We start from the raw sequence: 19,516 nt of genomic DNA, 5'->3' as shown, positions 1-19,516 counted from the left end.
TAAATAACAATATTCCTTCCATCAAGTTGTTGATTACCACCAGTCAAATTAATGCCTGTAACAAAGTCAGTAGTCAGTTGTAATATTAACCATGGCATGTGGATACACTAAAATAAATAAATTACATTACATAATGATAAAAAACTAAAAGTGAAAAGTGTAGAGAGCCACATATTCCATAGGAAGCCAAACCAACTACGAGTCGACACGTGTCAACCTCTTTATACATGCTCTTTGAATATAAATAACAGCCTCCCTCCACAGCCGTTAACTTACTTAACTCATCTCATCTCATCTCATCTCATCTCATCTATCTTGTTAACTTACAAGAATGAAGTTATTAATTTTGGTCATGCTGCTGGTTATGCATACCACCAGCTGCATTGTAGAAGGAAGGTTTCATTTCCACAAAAAGCAAAAGAAAGGCCGCCTGCGGTCCCTTCGGACCCGGGTTCGGCTCCTGTTGTTGATGAGAGTGACTGTGTTTTTGATGTCACGGATTATGGTGCCATTGGAGATGGTGATACAGATGACACTGCTGCCTTTGTGGCTGCCTGGAAGGCAGCTTGTGCTGTGGAAGGTGCTACTATTTTAGTACCCTCTGGTTGCTCCTTCATGATCACTTCTACCATTTTTTCAGGGCCTCTTGTAAACCAGGTCTTGTGTTTCAAGTAAGACTTGTTTTATTCCTTCTAATTAATTAATTAACTAGAGAGTATATATAGTTTTTTTTTCTTTTTGGTAATAACTTTCATTAACCACAAACAATTACATTACAATAAAGCGGCGGGTAAACTGGCAACAAATTGTAAGCTGCGCCGCAACCTCTTTTGAATAGCAAACCCAATCCTACTAAAAAACGGAGATTTAGGTCTTTGGGGTTCTACTAGCATTTTTCTTATGTACATTTTTTTTATTTGGATTTGTGTGAAATTTGAAGGTAGACGGGACCCTAAGTCCGCCGGCAGGACCGGATTGCTGGCCGAAGAAAGACAGCAACAAGCAATGGCTAGTGTTTTATAAACTTAATAACATGACATTAACTGGAACTGGTACCATTGAAGGCCATGGCAAAGACTGGTGGGACCTACCCTGCAAGCCTCACAAGGTAAGTAAATATAAAAATGATGATTCTCATCTTCATCTACTTAATTTTATTTCTGGTTACTAATAAATAAATGTGATGGTTTCATCAGGGTCCCAATGGGTCAACATTGCCTGGACCATGTGACAGCCCTACAGTAAGTAGTAGACCTATTTCAATAATATTGTGTCCTTTGCTTTGGTTGGGTAATTAATGATCATCTGTTGTTCAGTTAATTCGGTTCTTTATGAGCTCAAATCTGGCATTGAGTGGACTAAGAATCCAAAACAGTCCAATGTTCCACGTGAAGTTCGACGGCTGCCAAGGAGTACTCATCGATAAACTCTCCATTTCTTCGCCTAAACTCAGCCCCAACACGGACGGCATCCATATCGAGAACACAAAGTCTGTGGGCATCTACAATTCCATGATAGGCAATGGTATATAACTACTTATTTACTTAATTAATTCATTCATATATTTGTTGGTATTTATTTACTTACTAATGAATGTTATGTTACCAGGGGATGACAGCATTTCCATTGGCCCGGGTTGCGCGGATGTTGATATTGTGGGCCTAGTCATGGGATCAGGTGAGTGTGTCCTTTTTTTTATTATGCTACCTAGTGTAGTGAATGGAGTGAAGTAATTAAATAAATACTTAAATACATGTGTGGTGCAGTATTGGGAGCCTAGGGGTGCACAACTCCGAGGCGTGTGTTTCAAACATAAGCTTACGAAACGTAATGATTCATAACTCTGACAACAGGGTGAGGATAAAGACGTGGCAGGGTGGGGCCGGGTCGGTAACAGGGATAGCTTTCGAGAACATCCAGATGGAGAATGTGAGGAACTGTGCCATCATAGACCAGTATTATTGCGCAAACAAGAACTGTGTAAACCAGACTTCGGCAGTGTATGTTTGAGACATAAGTTACAGAAACATCAAGGGGACGTACGACGTGCGCAGCCCTCCAATACATTTTGCCTGCAGCGACACGGTTGCGTGTACCAACATAACCATGTCTGAGGTTGAGCTGCTGCCCTTTGAAGGGGAGTTGGTGGATGATCCATTTTGTTGGAATGCTTATGGGGTGCAGGAGACTCTCACCATACCTCCAATTGATTGTTTGCTAGATGGTTTGCCCGAGTCGCTATCCGACAAATTCGCGTATGGGGAGTGCACTTGAATTTTCCAAAAAAAAAAAGAAGAAGAAGAAGAATTTATTATATGGGTATTTAAATACTGTATAGAAGGAACCCCTGGCCTATATGATCAATATGTTAAGCCATATTATATACTATGTTATTACACTACTCTAGGACTCATCCTTGTAGGGTTTAGTTTGGTAACCTTATTGGGTGATGAGGTTAGTATTTGTATGATGTTACACTACTCTAGGACTCATCCTTGTAGGGTTTAGTTTGGTAACCTTATTGGGTGATGAGGTTAGTATTTGTATGATGTACCGGTTATGATTATTAAGCAAAGATTGTGTTGACCATTTCTTTCTTGATGAGTTTGGATGTTATATAGTTAGTTTCATGTGGTTAATGTAACTTCTTTTTCTTAATGAAGGTCTTTCATCTAGAAAATAAGTAAAATAAGTGATTATTTATCTAGCAACACATCACATAATGGATAAAGTGTAGATAATTTCAACCTTACCTCATCACCATTGACCCAAATCCTGATAATGGATAACTGTTTTGTGTTGCATATTTGAAATACAGTAACAATGGGGAGACTAGATTTGAACTAACAACTTGTTTTTAATCTGTTTGGTTCTGTATCAGCCGTTACAAACATGACTAATGCCAAAAGTCAAAAGAAAGGAATTCATTTAAACAAAAATATACTAGTCTACCTTTCATTTTCTATCTAACATTTTAATGATTTTTTCATGTGAATTATAAAGTGTATGTTTTCCTTATCGTTAAAAGGCGAGTGGTTGATTTTTTTTTTTTTTTTTTTTCATAAAAACCTTATAAAAGGAGAGAGATGATTTAAAAGAGGAATTGTTAATTTGAAGTAGAGATAGGGATGTAAATGACCTGATCCGGGGCTAAGCTTAAATAGTTTCAAGTTTGACTCGTTTATTTCTTATTTATGAATTTATATTTTCAATCATTATTTATTTATTTTGAGAACACCTTAGATAAATGAGCTTTATTTTCAAAATTGTTTCTTTGGCTTATTTTCACCCACCCATAAGTAGAGGTGCACAAACCAGTTTAAAACTCAAAACCTGTTTTGGTTGAAACTGGTTCGGTTGGTCAACAAAAGTCAAAACCTGTTTATGGTCGGTTTCAGTTCTGGTTAAAAATAATTTTTTGACCAGGTTACGATCGGTTTCGGTTCGAGTCCTGACCGGTTTGAAACTAATTTTGATAGAGAAAATTACAAACAGGTTTCTATATAATCAGTTTAAGCCCTGCTTGCGGTGCGCACATATGATGTATATATGTGTGAACCCTCGGGTGGGCAAAAGTGAAATTGCACTAATTTTGACGTTATTTTACTAATCTCGTGAAAATAACGTTAAAAGTGACGGACGGTTAATCAGGCATCATGTAGTGGCGTTGATAGCCGAAAGACAAGGGTACATGCACCGATCAGCCGGTGTCCCGATGATTGAGTGTTATGTGCCTTATGTCCAAGGCTTGATGCAAAACTACTATCGAGCCGGGGGTCTCACCGGAAGCAGCCTCTCTATCCTTATGGGGTAGAGGTGAGGCTGTCTACATCTTACCCTCCTCAGACCCTACCATAGCTTTGCTATTGGTGGGATATTGAGTATGATGATGATGATGATGATGATGATGATTTCTATATAATCAGTTTGGTTTTAATTCAATTTTTAAATCAGTTTAATTAACCGGTTTATTTGATCACATCCACAGGACACGTAAATACAAATGTATCCCAAGCTCAGTTTAGTTTTGTATCCAAAGGAGGGAAATGGAGAATGAAAAGGAAAAGGTTGAAATGGGGTTTTCCGACGACCTTATTTCCCAGGCACTCTCCGCCACCGCCGGCAGCAGTTCTCAATCAAAACCTAAAATCAACAACAACTTGTTCCGCTTCACTTCCGCCTCAAAAAAAGAAAGAAACATTATTCAAACGAACAACCCCTACCCGACCGAGTGCGTCCTCAAACCATCACCGAAATCGTAGGACAAGACCATCACCGAAATTGTAGACCTAGCTAGAAAACACAATAATAATAAGAATACTTGTATTAGTGTTACTCGTACCGTGTTGTTTGTTGATGAGGTTCATAGGTTTAATAAGTCTCAGTTGGACTCCTTCCTGCCCGTGATCGAGGACGGTACTATTGTTTTCATTGGTGCCACTACCGAGAACCCTTCGTTTCATTTGATCACGCCCTTGCTCTCGCGCTGTAGAGTTCTCGTTTTGAATCCCCTTGAACCACGGCATATTGCCACCATCCTTACGCATGCAGTGGATGATGCTGATAAAGGCTTGGCCCTAAGTGTCGGTGTCCCTGTCTGAGTGACTGACCAAGTCGTTGAGCATTTATCGCACCATTGCGATGGAGACGCAAGGGTTGCTTTGAATGCTATTGAGATTTCCGCTGTTACTGCTTTTACCCGTTTAGGTGCTAATTCTGATTCTGCTGTTGATGTGACCATGGATGATGCGAAAGAAGCTTTACAAAGCAAGCATGTTTCTTACGACAAAGACGGGGAGCAGCACTACAACCTCATCAATGCGCTCCACAAGTCCATGAGAGGAAGTGATGCAAACGCGTCCATATATTGGCTGGCGAGGATGCTGGAAGGCGGTGAACAGCCTCTCTACATTGCGCGCCGGCTTATACAGTTTTCCAGTGAGGACGTTGGACTGGCCGACCCGTCAGCCCTCACCCAGGCGGTTTCCTGCTACCAGGCCTGCCATTTTCTAGGCATGCCTGAGTGCGGTATCAACCTAGCGCAGTGTGTTGTGTATCTGGCGCTTGCTCCTAAATCGGTAGCTGTATACCAAGCGCTAGAGGCTGCCAGGAAGGCTGTGAGAGATTCGGCTGGACAAAATGAGGGGATGCCTCTTCACCTGAGAAACGCACCGACAAAACTCATTAAAGAAGTTGGATATGGGAAAGGTTATATTTATCCTCCGGACAACCCTTCTTCCTCCCAGTCGTATCTCCCGCCTTCGCTTCAAGGCACTAAGTTCCTGGACTGGCCAGACACTAGATAAGTAACAGCCGCACGCTTTTGTTTTACATGTTGATTAGTTTGAGACTACTCTGTGTTTTGAAATTTGCATCACAATGGTTGATGAAAATTGAACTAATCTTTTTTGTAGTATGTGAAATGGAAGTTTCTAATGTATTTATCAGTTACGAGATCTAGCACCATGCTGTTGTCAGTGTCGTTAACCTCACGTATTGGTCGAGTTTGTAATCTTGTTAAAGCTGTCGTAGTATAATGTATTGAATTACTTTCATACAAGTTGGATCAACTTTTTATTCTCACATAATATGTCCAACAAATACGGTCTTTTTAAAAAAAATGAAAGGGTGTTAAGAGTAATTTATTAAGTTTTCTTACACGAAAATAAAAGAAGTTGTTTTTATTTAAAAGTTGGCATCAAGTTAATTTCTTTTGATCATGCAAAAGTTTTGCTTCATCTTAAACTCATCCTCTGTGAAGTACCAAAAAGTGTCGGCATACTGTTTAGTTTGGTTTGGTTTGATTTGATTTGTTCTTGATGGCCATGTAAGTTTCTTTTGAGATCAGACCCATTACATCAGATTGCTTTAAGCATTCAAAACAAGTATATATTTGATCATCAATGACCAAGGTAAAAGTTGTAATGAAGAATGGCAAAAAAGGCACAAAATTTGAAGCAACCGGCAGGGTAGCATATTTCAACAAGTTAAAGACTGCAATTAGCCGTTTGTTGTATGATTTTTCTTCTTTAGGTTCTTATGGCGATTTCTGGTATACGAAGAAGACTTAAGATATATAAGTTTTGTGATCAGGAAAGATAGCGTGGCAGATGCAGCAAGCTGTTAACTTATCTTCGCAGCCCTGCAATCTGGAAATTGGTAAGCTTATCTTAAAATATTTATTATTACTGGGTGTATAATTACTTTATATGAACCCTTGTATTTAGGCCTGTAAGCGAACCGAACGTTCGGTGAACTGTTCGACGTGAAGTTTGTTTGTGTTCGTTTATTTAATAAACGAACGAACACGAACAAAAAAATTGTGTTCGATTAATTAAACGAACGGATATGAACTCATGTTTCGCTCACTCATTTATGTTCATGAACGTTCTTTTATGTTCATTTATGTCTGTTTATTTATGTTCATTTACATATTAATTGCAAATAATTAAACATTATCTAGAAGAGTTATCTACTTAATGATATTATATTTGTTCATTTGTGTTCATATATGCTCATACATGTTTGTTTGTGTTCACTTACATTTGTTCATATATGTTAGTTTATCTTTATTCAGTTATGTTCATTATGTTCGTGAACCGTTCGTTTAGATTTTAAACAAACGAACACGGACATGTTCATTTTTCTAAATAAACGAACATGAACACAAAATATGTGTTCAACTAAGTGTTCTTGTTCGTGTTCGTTTAAAGTTAAACGAACGAACATGAGCATGCCCTTGTACATGTTCATTCGATTCGTTTACAGACCTACTTGTATTGCTTCTTTGGCCAATGGAAATTTGAATTTTGGTTGGTATTTTGATTCATAAACAAGTGATATGGGCTAGTCTCTAAACAAGTGTTGGTGATTAAATATGTGGAGGAGAATTATCTAGATAGTCTCCCTAGTAAAAATAAAAGTCAAAGCTGACCGCTATTGCTTCTCCACTACTGTCATAAACTGATAGTACACAAATTGCACCTTTACCTTTACCTTTACCTTTGGGGCTGGTGCTATATTTATTCATGCATGCATTAAGATTAAGATAAAATTGCCCCTCTATTAGATAGCTCTTACAATCCACCCTTTAAAAACATTTATATAAATGCTACAGTTTGCACTTTGCAGTATCTGGAATCAATGGTTGTTTTGTTTTGTTTTGTTTTGGTCCGGGTTAGAACGGGTTCGGGTGATAATTAAAAATTAATAAATATAATAACTGAGTATTGGAATTGAGTACAGCTCATCTGCACTTGAGTATGGTTATTCAAAAGTCAAAAGGTGCACAGAAGGGTGGGTTCTTGATGATATGTTTTGTATACAAAAAAAGCCTATTGAATTATATTACTTTGTGTTTAAACATATATGGGAACGGGTGCTTGATTTCCCAATAATCTTCTTGTATGCTTAAAAATAGGATACTTGTCTTGTAAATGGTCAAAAGGTAAAACAGCGTTTCAAGAGTAATTTATGGAGGCACACTTAAAGCAAACAAACAGCTTCTTTCATCATCTTTTCAAAGCAAATTGTCACACACACTAATTAACCAGATATGTCTCTCATCCTCTTCATTGTTCTCTCATTCCATCTCTCTCACTCTCTTCCCGTTTGTCGGGATTCATGCGCGAGTATCCGAATAGACCATCCCTTCGGCATCGACGATGGCTGCGGTGCCCCACAATACCGCAACATGCTCAATTGCTCCACCACCTTTGGAGTACCTCTTGCCACCCCTACACCTACCACTACCACTAACACTAACACCACCACACCCGTCCTCACTCCCATCATTGCCACGCCCACGACCACGACCACCCCTTCAACCGATGCTCTCTTCTTCGAGACCCCATCGGGCAGCTACAAGGTGGAGTCCATCAACTACGCCTCCAAAACACTCACCATCTACGACCCCTCCATGTCCACATGCACCATCCTTCAACCCCACCACGACTTCCTCATGTCGGACCTCCAGTCCGCCCTCATCCCACCCTCGCCCGACACCGTCTTCGCCCTCGTCAACTGCTCCATCGACTCCCCAGTACTCAACCACTACAAGTCTCTCTGCTTCAACTTCTCTGTCCAAAACTCGTGTGACCACCTATACACCTCATGCACTTCCTTCAAGATCTTCAACATGCTGTCCAACGACACTCCTCCGGCCTGCTGCTTTACGTCGTACAGCACGCTCAGGTTCATGAGCATGAATATGCTGGACTGCACTCATTATACCAGCTTCTATGACGTAGCAGGCAAGTTGAGTGAGGAGGAGCCGTTGGACTGGTCCTACGGGATAAAGCTGTCGTATGGTTTGCCAGATACCGGATGTGATCGGTGTCGGAGATCCGGTGGAACCTGTGGGTTTGATGTTGAAACGGAAGGAATGCTGTGCATTTGCTCATCCACCATTAACTCAACAAGACAATGTGGTAATATATTAACCATTATATATGATTAACAAACCTTTCACTCTTAACTAATTCCAACTCACGTGTATATATAATGTGGACGTTTGAATTGTCCTAACATATACATTCAAATATGCAATTCTCTTGCTATAGATCACGACATAATTAATTAACTTGTGGACGTTTGAATCGCAGGTGCAGGTCCAATATCAGGCAGGGCCGCGGAGGGATTTCCGCGTCGGTCATTAACCATGGTTTTTGTTTATGTTTTAATAATAATTTCTGTGTCTTGGTGAAATCAACAAGCAATGGAAACATAGCTAGCTAGTAACATGAAACATTGTTGGTTAAGAAATAAATTCCTTTGCAATTGTATTGGTGTCAACATCCTATTGCAAAGAATTCAACATAGCTATTTGCAGTGGCGAAACTTGGACATATACGTAGAGGGGGCCGAACTCAATATGTATAAAAAATTCGTAAACTTGAAGGGGGCGAGCTCACAATTTCAGTCGGAAACAGTAAATTTACACAACGTTTAAATTTTTTTGACCGAAAAAGGATAAATATACACTACCGAGCATAAAAATGGAGGGGCCGGGCTTAAAATTTTGGTTGGAAACGGGTAAGTTTACACTATGTATAAAAATTTTCGGCTAAAAAAGGATAAATATACTCTACTGAGCATAAAAATGGAGGGGCCGGACTCAAAATTTCGGTCGGAAACGAGTAAATTTACACTATGCATAAAAATTTTCGACCGAAAACGGATAAATTTTCCATGCCGAGCGAAAAACAGAGGGGGCCGGGCTCAAAATTTCGGTCTGAAACGTGTAAATTTACATTATGTATAAAACTTTTGACCGAAAAAGAATAAATTTACACCACCGAGTAAAAAAACGGAGGGAGTCGGGGCCACCCCTGGCCCCAACTAAGCTACACCATTGGCTATTTGGTTTGAGCATCTGATCTTTCCATCAAAGACAAGCTAGCTATCAACAGTAGTAAATGTCCCAGCTTATCTATTTGAATCGTGTAAATCACTTTCAGATTATAGTGTTTTGGCTGTTAATTGGGTAATTCAAAAGAAATCGATAATAAGTATTTTGTTGTCTGTTATTAAACCGCCAAATATATCTTTTTATACATGATTAATCGATTTAAAAAGAGTAGCCATGTATTTTTTTTATAGATTTTTCTATTCATGGATCTGGAAATAGAAACAAACTACAGGATATATCCTAAAAGACAATTTCCTATGTCTTAAAAGAATTTCTTATACAATGTTTTGAACAAAAATGATCTGAATAAACGCTTCAACCAAGCAAATTGAAGGCCAAGACACAGTGGATATGATTACTTCAAGAATAGAGTATTATAAAACTCAAATATCAAGGAAACAACAAAAAGAGCTCAATAGTCCATTTGAACATATTTAAAAAAGGCTTATAGATAGCAAACAAGAAGTCTCGAAGTCCGATATTATCAAGTCTTATATGAAAGAAGTGAAGAAGAAGGAATTAAAGAGACATTTCTCTACAACAAGCTCCTTAAAAACATGTCTATTTCATCTAATAGCCAATAAGATTATAATGAATGTTTGTGTTTAGCATGAAAAACCCAAGATACAGAAGATAATACATGCCTCGATGCAAACTTGGACAATAATTAGAAAAACTACAAGATGAATTAATAAATCAACATGGGAATATTCCCAAAACAAACCGGATAAAAAAAGGGAAACAAACAAAAGTAATAAAGCCCGTTCCCTATTCATACAGAGGGAATCTCTAAAAAGCTTCATAAGTCAAGCATTGGATGTCAACATGTGGAATAATTATGGCTAGACTACTCTTATAGAGTTTCTTTATAGCCATTACATAATGTTGTTTGTATTTCCCGGTTTGTTTTTGTACTATTATAATGTATTTTCCTTATAAAAAAGTAGTTAGGCTTTAGTTGGAGGCACGCCAAATTCTAGCATCTTCTTTCATTATGCATTCTTGTAAGATATTCATCTTGTCTTATATAAATAATCTTCAAGCTTTAGAATCTTTCTGACGTATCGTAGGTGTATCATTCTTGTTCAAGTAAGAAATTTTGGTTAAATTATATTTACATTGTATATTTATAAACATCATAATGGGCTACCATAAAGTATTGAATTATAACATAATGACACCTCTTTAATGGTTCTAATATTATTTAAATAATTGTTAACTATAGGTTAAAGCAATCTACTGGCTAAGTTAAAATTATATACCACCGTTAGTATGTAAGCTACATTTTATTCCTTAGTTCATCCAAAAAATAAATTACATACAGAGAAATAATATCGCCAAAAAATAATCATAAACAATAGATTAGATGCAACAATCTCCAAAATCCAAAAAACAAATGCTAAAGTTTAACCCCATCTAAAAAACCAATTGCTGAACTTTGATGAGTTAATTTTATTCTCTCTTTTTCTCAAAGGTGTTTAGTCTTAGTTCGTACAAAACTTGAGTCTGACCTCAATCAAGACAGTTTGTGTTAATGGATCGAATTTATGAATTAAAAGTTAATCACTAGAATTGATAATAAAAAGATGATGGAAGAATTGATATTCCAGACATCATGGTGTATTGTAAAGGGATTAACTTTTCAGTTCGTTTCAGCACCTAATAGGTCGTTTAAGCACCTAACAGCTCGTTTAAGCGATTTTTCAGTTCGTTTCAGCACCTAATAGGTCGTTTAAGCGATTTTTCAGTTTGTTTCAGCACTTAACAGCTCGTTTAAGTGAATTTTCAGCTCGTTTCAGCACCTAACAGCTTGTTTTAAACGATTTTTCAGTTCGTTTCAGCACCTAAAAGCTCGTTTTAAGCGATTTGTCAGTTCGTTTTAGCACTTAACAGCTTGTTTCAGCACGTTTTGACCAAAATGGGTTGTTTTGTTTCGGGTCGGAACGGGTTAGGATCAACAGATTCGGGTCAGAACGGGTCTGGGTCGGAAAGGTCAAAACGGGTTTCAGGTCGGTTTTTTTTTGTTTTTTTGTGTGTTTGTCACAGCCCCCGACCCCTATACCCCGGGAGGGGAGCTGTGAACATTGATTGGTGGTATCAGTGTTTATTAAATTATTTTGCAGCAGAATGTTTCATCAGAATCGTAGTTGGGAAAAATGATCAGAGTTATAAAACACCATGATTATTATTATGATAAATCGGGAATTTAATCCCTTTTGATACAAACATAAGTTTTATAGGGTTAAACCATAATTTACAAAACACGTTTCTTTATTCTGGTGACAAGCCACTTATTTAAGCTGTAAGCCCGCAGGCATCATTCCTTTGTCTCTAACAACTCACCTGAAACATGTTTAAAATATTTGATCAGCAATAAATACTAGTGAGTACATTCATTTGTAAATGACACATTTTACAGTTACAGCATTAAGATGTTTTTACACCTGCCTGCTTACAAATTACCGAAAGGTACTTGTCACTCGACCGTATCTATGACTGTGGTCATATTACTTATTGGCTAACACTTGTCCAATAAGTAACGTGTAATAGCCTAGTAGGCAAGCCTTGTATACAAAACCCCACAATACCAGTAGTAACCATCCTGTAAGTCTATAGACACTTAATCACTGTAATGTATTTAAAATACTTTAAAAATATATATGAAAACATTTAGACCATCTGTCATGAGTTTTATAGGTTTTGAAATCATCATGACAGTGTCGGAAAATAGTTGTCTCTGTAACAACATGAAAATTTCGAGTTCAAAGTATCAACTATCCAAAGTCTAGGGACTAAAATTTCCAGATTCCAAACTTGAGGGTTTAAATTGAAAATTCTGATTTCCTGACCCATCGCGCTACGCGATGAGTCAGAAGAGATCCCCATCGCGTATCGCGATGGGGTACCTGACACAACGTGACACGTGGCACTGGTTTTCGCCACGTGTCACCACGTGGCAACACCGCTGCCACGTGTTGCCCCGTGTAGCGCTGCCTGCCACGTGTCGACACGTGGCAGGTCTACGCTGTGAGTCAGCAGGCCTATATCGCGATACGTGATAGGTCTACTGAGGAACCTATCGCGTATCGCGATAGGGACCAAAATTTCGTCTATAAATAGCAGCCAAGGGCTGCTCATTTTCAACATCCCAAAACATAGCTTTCATCTCTCTCTAGCCTCTCTCTAAAACCCGACAGTCATATAAACGATTTACCTCGATAAGCGTGCCACGATCTTTTGTTTGTGTTCAACTGTTTCCTCGAAGTTTGTGCCACCTTCCACCCTCAATCATCAAGAAGGCATTGTTATGGCAAAGAGTCCCGAAAGACGTGCCGACGTGTGATGAAGTTGGCATATCAAGATTGAACGAGAAAAGTAAAGCGGCGTCGGAGTGCTGCTCAATTCTCTAGAATTTCATTACGCTATTAAGGTTAGGCGTAATAATGAATACAATATAATTTGAACATTATATTCAAGGTTTAAGCCTTAAGTCGAGGATATACTCGATACCTCGATAAAAGAAAAAGAAAATAAAACATAACAAAGAAACGAATGAAAGTATGATTATGAATGTTGTGATAACATATATAAATGAGTAAGTATATATGTAAATATTCTTTGTTATGAAAATATTATTTAATGAATAATGAGTATTCTTAAATAATAAAAGAAAATGATTACGTTTCTTAGAGAAAAAGAAATGTCGGGTTTCTTAATATAAACTAAAAGTTTATAATTTACTTTTAAACTAAAGGTTTTCAAGTAAATAAGAATTGAACTAAAGGTTCAATCGTGGATTGAGATATAAGACTAAAGGTCTTAAGTCGGATCGTGTATCCGACTAACAAATATTTATACTCGTACTATAGGTGCGAGATAAAGAAAGGGAAAGACCATTGGTCAGTGAGTGAAGCCGACCCTAAAGAGACAAGGTGAATACGCCCCCAAACTTTTACCTATTTTAAAATGAGTCAAACATGTTATTTGAAATTGTTTACAAGGAACTATGTTTTCCTAAAACCGTTATAAATAAAGGGTATGAACCTAGCCCTCAGGCTGTGGTATACGTATGTCTGGATCCTTACATAGGTGGTACTATGCGATGTATGGGCATGATCGCACCACTCTTGGTCGTAGGACGCTCTCCTGCAGGGAGCACGACCCTATGTGTATATTTACGGGTACTTAACTAAGTCGAACGCTGCGGTGTTTGCTGAGGTGACCTAGCGTAGAGGCTCATATTTATAATGTGTTATTTGAATTTGTTATTCCTAAGCCACGTTGGGCCGAGGCAGGCGTGGTCTCGAGGGGTAATAAAGTAAAAGAGTTATTTTTGCGTCAGCTTGTTCACCTGCATTCGTTGCTGACGTATTTTCTTACATTTTGCAGGTGAACAAAGTTAGTGCTTGGAGATGACGAAGTACTAATATCCGATGGCTCGGATTCTTTTTGTAAACTTAATGTTTTTAATGTGGTGGTTTTGTAAATATAAAAAAATAATCTTTTGTTAACTTAAACGGGTATTTATAATCCCGTCTTTTGAATATATATAAATGTTACACTTTCGATCCTTAATGTTTTATAAGCCTTCCGCAATATAACGCAACTCTGATTTATTTACAAACATGATACCAAGTTGTGGGTCGCACTCCTAGGCCCTGGAAGGGGGTGTGACAGGCTTGGTATCAGAGCCATCGATCTTAGCGAATTGGGTATCATAAAACAATAGCCAAGCTTCTATCCTAGTTTAGGAAACTATTTGATTATTTGTTTTAAGGATAGGATAGGTTGGTAACCTTTCTATCCCTCTCTACATTCTAAACCACCCAAATGATAGATGTCATTCAAAGCTCTTATGGAGAGTTTTACTAGCAAGGCCAAGGAAGCCAGTATAGCTGAACCTTACCCAGAGGATAACATGAGCGCTGGATATTATGAAGCATAATTCAACCAAGACGTGGAACACGACTTGTCCAAACCCTTATATTACCCCGGAAGTAGGCACTACCCGATCAACATCCCCGATAGTCCACCGAAGCCAAGTGTTGAGGCACCGAGGCATTCAAGCTATCATCCACCGACTTTACCAATGTATCAACCGTCAGAAGTACCAACATACGACCCACAGGAAATCTCAGCTTATCAACCCACGGGGGTACCACAACATTTCCCAACTGGTTATGTACCGCCAAATCCACATCCGTCATATGCCTTTCTGTCAAACTTACCTATCAAGGAAGAACCACGGAGCCCATCCTCCGACTGGATGCAATGTCATTCTGACCCATGTCGATGGTTTACCGGAAGCTCCACCATGAATGAAGTCAGTTCAAAACCCAACAATAATGAAGGGCATCCCGAAAGCCCAAGATGAGGATTATGATGCCATTCGAAAGTTTCAAGATGCCCTCCATGAACATTGAAACTCCACAACCCATGGAGGAAGACGAACCTGATGAGGAAGAGGAACCCATGGAGGAAGAAGAACCAATGGAAGAGGAGAATTCCAATCCCGAGGAAGAAGAAGATAGTGAGGAGGACCCAGTGGAAGAGTCTGAGGAAGAGATGGAAGAAGAGCATCCAGAAAACCCCAACGAAATATCAAGCCCGATGAATGGATCACTCATTTCCAATAGTGCAAGCTATGGTTCTGTGGACCCATATGTCCAATACTTGGAGAAACTAAGGATCCAAACTTCGTCAAGCTTCCCACCGTTTCAAGGAGAAATTCCTTCGATTCAAGAACAAGCCGACGAGATCCGCGAACAGAACCAAGCTGCCAAGACCTACCTATATCTTTCATCAGACATGGACTATGTTCCATATCCGGAGCCGAGAAACCATTACGAGATGGTAACTTTGGGTTATCGCGACCCACCTCCGCAGTACGGATATCCTAACATAATCCCACAGTCATACGAAGAACATCTGGATCGTGCATTGCATGAAACTGATGACTGGAGAAAGAAGGTAGATGAGAAAGAGAAGGAAAAGAAGAAAGTTGGAAAATCACTCCATCGTAAATGCAACAAACTCACGAAGGTTGTGAAGAAATTCTTAAAAGACTGAAGATGGTGGTGTGTGATGGGAAGAAATATGTGTAAATAGTACTATATGTGTGATGTATGAATAAAAGAACGTTTGAAACGTTCTAATGTAATGATAGGATGATATATATATCGTTAAGACGATATATATGTAAGTGTATTATGATATATATATATATATATATCCTTGTGATATATATATATATATATATATATATATATATATATATCAATATATAATAAATAAAAGTATGTTTGATAAAAGAAATGTTGTTAAAATTTCAGACTAAACTGAAAAGATAAAAAGATGTCAGAGCAAAGCAATAATAATGAAAATGCTCGTAAAGAAAAAGAAATGAGAGACAAGGGGAAAGGCCCCGAGAACGAAAAAGAGGAAGAAATTCCCGAGAAATACATGAACAAAATTAAAATGATGATAAAGGATGCCGTGAGAGAAGAATCTATAAATAGATCCCATTCTAGGCAATCTCGAAATTCTCAATCTGTTAATCCCTCTAAACCCGTTAAATCCCGTCCTAATCCCTCTCGAATTGAAGAGAGTGTGCATGAGTCTAACGCCGACGGCGGAGTTAGACATGAGTTCAAGAAACTCAAGATGAGCGGTTTTTCGTTTAAAGATTTCAAATACTATGGACCGAAAGAGTTCCATGGTGATAAGGGAGCCATTTCAACCGTGAGGTGGCTCGAGGAAATGGAAACTATTGTTATCACGAGTAAGTGTTCTGAGGTGGAGAAAATACAGTATTCAGCCCTTATGTTCAAGGGTGAAGTGTTGGAGTGGTGGAATGCTATGTTGATGAGCAAAGGAAGAGATGTTATGTACGGCTTGAGTTGGGAAGATTTTAAAGCCTTGTTGATGGCTAAGTTTTGTCCTATGCACGAGACCGATCAGATTCAAACGAAATTTCTGAATCTCAAGGTTGTTGGACAAACCTTCGCGAGTACAATACCAAATTCCATGAGTATTGTCGCCTTGTACCCCAGCTGGTTCACCCTGAATCCAGCAAAGTCACGCGATATATTTGGGGACTTCCGCGGGAAATCTGCGACATGGTAAGGTCTCACTTACCTCAAACCGCTGACTCTGCAATGGAGTTGGTCGGTTATTTAATGGACGGCATGGTTCGTAACAAAGAAGAAGACAAGAAGGTTGCGACACTAGCGACTCAAGGAAGACGAGTGGAGGAAATAATCACTTCAAGGGAAAGGGCGTGAACCAAAGCCGATTTAATTCAAACACGCCACAATGCAAAACGTGTAGGAGGTATCACAAAGGCCGTTGCAACTTCGCCCCGCCTCCTAAAGTTTGTGAATCATGCAATCGTACGGGTCACGATGTTGCTGATTGCTGGATGAAGAGGATGACTTGCTTTAACTGCAAGGAGATAAGTCATTTAAGTTTTGAGTGCCCGAAGAACAAGCCTGCTGTTGGTGGTGCGGGTGGAAGTGGAAAGGACAAAAAGGGAAACACTCGAGTCTTCGTACTCGACACAAAAAGGGCCGCCGATGTGCCAGAAACCATCACTGGTACGTTTCTAGTCAACGACACCTATGCTAGAATTTTATTTGATTCTGGTGCCAATTTGAGTTTTATAGATTATAGTTTCTGTAGTCTATTAAACAAACCATTAATAAAATTAGATAAAACTCTAAGCGTCGAGACTGCTAGCGGTGAAATCGTTAAAATCTCCGAAGCTCTTGAAAACGGAAAAATCCTTCTTGCTGGTTATTTGTTACCTATTTGTTTGTTACCCATGAATCTGGCTGGTTTTGATATTGTACTTGGTATGGATTGGTTATCCAATAACCATGCCCATATCATCTGCAATAGCAAACTGTTGAACTTCAAGCCCCTGATAAACGAACGATTCGAATCGAAGGGGACAAAGACGCTGGCCAAGTTAGCATAATCTCCATGAATAGGGCTAACAAATGTTTAAATCAAGGATGCCTCGCATTCATGGCCTACGTCACTGAGGAGTCTAAGCCAAAAGAAATCAAAGACGTTCCTATCGTTTCCGAATTTTCTGACGTCTTTCCTGATGAACTTCCCGGAATCCCACCCGATCGTGAAGTAGAATTTAGAATCTATCTTGTTCCCGGTACTGCTCCAATCGCTAAAGCTCCTTATCGCTTAGCGCCAACCGAAATGAAGGAGTTAAAGAAACAACTCGATGAACTTCTTGAAAAAGGTTTCATCCGACCGAGTTCGTCGCCTTGGGGAGCACCAATTCTATTCGTCAATAAGAAGGATGGTTCCATGAGAATGTGTATCGATTATCGTGCGTTAAACAAAGTTACAATCAAAAACCGATATCCACTCCCTCGTATTGATGACCTTCTTGATCAACTTCAAGGTGCTAGTTTTTTTTTTCTAAAATCGATCTTCGTTCCGGCTATCACCAACTTAAAGTCTAATATGAAGACTGCTTTTCGAACAAGGTATGGACATTATGAGTTCACGATTATGCCGTTTGGACTTACTAATGCTCCAGCCGCATTCATGGATATGATGAACCGTATTTGCAAGCCTTACTTGGATAAATTCGTTATCGTCTTCATCGACGACATACTTATTTATTCAAAGTCAGAGGCCGATCATGAAATCAACCTTCGTACTTTGCTTGAAATTCTTAGAACCGAGAAATTGTACGCCAAGTTCTCGAAGTGCGAGTTCTGGTTGCACGAGGTGCAATTTCTTTGTCACATTATTAACGTCAACGGTATTCAAGTGGACCCCACAAAGATTGAAGCTATCTCTAAGTGGGAGGTCCCGAAGTCGCCAACTCAGGTTCGAAGTTTCTTAGGTTTGGCCGGCTATTACCGTAGGTTCATAGAAAACTTCTCTCGTATCGTCGTTCCCTTAACCTCATTAACTCGTAAGAACATCAAATATGAATGGGAACGAAGCAGCAAGAGGCGTTCGATATACTCAAACAAAAACTCACCCAAGCACCTATCTTGGCTTTGCCAGAAGGTACTGAGGATTTGTGGTATTTAGTGACGTATCCTACTCCGGTTTGGGATGGGTACTGATGCAACGAAAGAAAGTAATCGCCTACGCCTCTCGACAACTCAAAGTACACGAAAAGAATTACACGACTCACGATCTAGAGTTAGGCGCCATAATCTTTGCACTTAAGATTTGGAGGCACTATCTCTACGGAGTAAGATTTACCGTGTACACCGATCACAAAAGCTTGAAACACATCTTTGATCAAAAAGAGCTCAACATGCGCCAACGGCGATGGATGGAGACTCTTAACGACTATGATTGTGAAATTGTGTATCATGAAGGCAAAGCCAACGTCGTGGCCGATGCCTTAAGTCGTAAAGAGCATGAAAAGCCCAAAAGAGTTCGAGCTTTGCGCCTAGAACTTCAAATTGATCTCTTTGATAAAATCAAATCCACGCAAACTCAAGCAATCAATGAAAACCAAATCTCTGACGAAAACGAAATGGCACCATTGACTCGTTAGTCAAGGCTGACGACGATATCCTTAGACTCGGCAATAGGATTTGGGTACCAATTGTTGGAGGTTTGCGTGAGAAAATCTTGAACGAAGCTCACAAGTCGAAATATATGATGCATCCCGGAAGTGATAAGATGTATCACAATCTAATGGCGAATTATTGGTGGAACGGAATGAAAAGGGATGTCGCTTCGCATGTTGCGAAATGTTTAACTTGTTTAAAAATTAAGGCTGAACACCAAAGGCCTTCGGGATTGCTTCAGCAACCCGAACTTCCCGTTTGGAAGTGAGAGTTGATTACCATGGATTTCATTACCAAACTCCCGAAGACGACTCGACAACATAATGCTGTATGGGTGATCGCGGATCGTTTAACGAAATCTGCACACTTTATACCCATCAATGAGTCGTATTCTATGGATAGATTAGCACGTATCTATGTAAACACCATTGTCGCTTTACATGGAGTACCGCTGTCTATAATTTCTGATCGAGACAGTCATTTTACGTCTCATTTCTGGAAAAGCTTCCAACAAGCCCTCGGTACAAAATTAAACCTTAGCACT

General features: G+C 39.1%; 1 protein-coding gene and 2 pseudogenes across 2 annotated transcripts; all 3 read left to right on the top strand.

The window, feature by feature from the left end:
* Positions 1–331: 331 nt before the first annotated feature.
* On the top strand, positions 332–2,603 carry LOC143635564 (polygalacturonase At1g48100-like; annotated as a pseudogene). Its single transcript, XR_013154082.1, has 7 exons — positions 332–671; positions 941–1,108; positions 1,197–1,241; positions 1,317–1,524; positions 1,609–1,677; positions 1,767–2,454; positions 2,534–2,603. The product of XR_013154082.1 is annotated as a polygalacturonase At1g48100-like (transcript).
* Positions 2,604–4,150: 1,547 nt separating this feature from the next.
* Positions 4,151–5,819, top strand: LOC143635548 (uncharacterized; annotated as a pseudogene).
* A 1,339-nt stretch (positions 5,820–7,158) lies between these two features.
* On the top strand, positions 7,159–8,458 carry LOC143635547 (uncharacterized). Its single transcript, XM_077103360.1, has one exon. The coding sequence runs from the start codon at positions 7,556–7,558 to the stop codon at positions 8,456–8,458; it is 903 nt and encodes a 300-aa protein (XP_076959475.1). The 5' UTR covers positions 7,159–7,555.
* The last annotated feature ends 11,058 nt before the right edge of the window (positions 8,459–19,516 follow it).

Source organism: Bidens hawaiensis, unplaced genomic scaffold (genome assembly GCF_021521415.1).
Source record: "Bidens hawaiensis isolate Kalapana, Puna unplaced genomic scaffold, B.hawaiensis_p1.1 tig00007577_1, whole genome shotgun sequence".
NCBI lineage: Eukaryota > Viridiplantae > Streptophyta > Magnoliopsida > Asterales > Asteraceae > Bidens > Bidens hawaiensis.
Note: the sequence above shows the minus strand (reverse complement) of the source record. Positions and strands in the feature narration are given on the sequence as shown.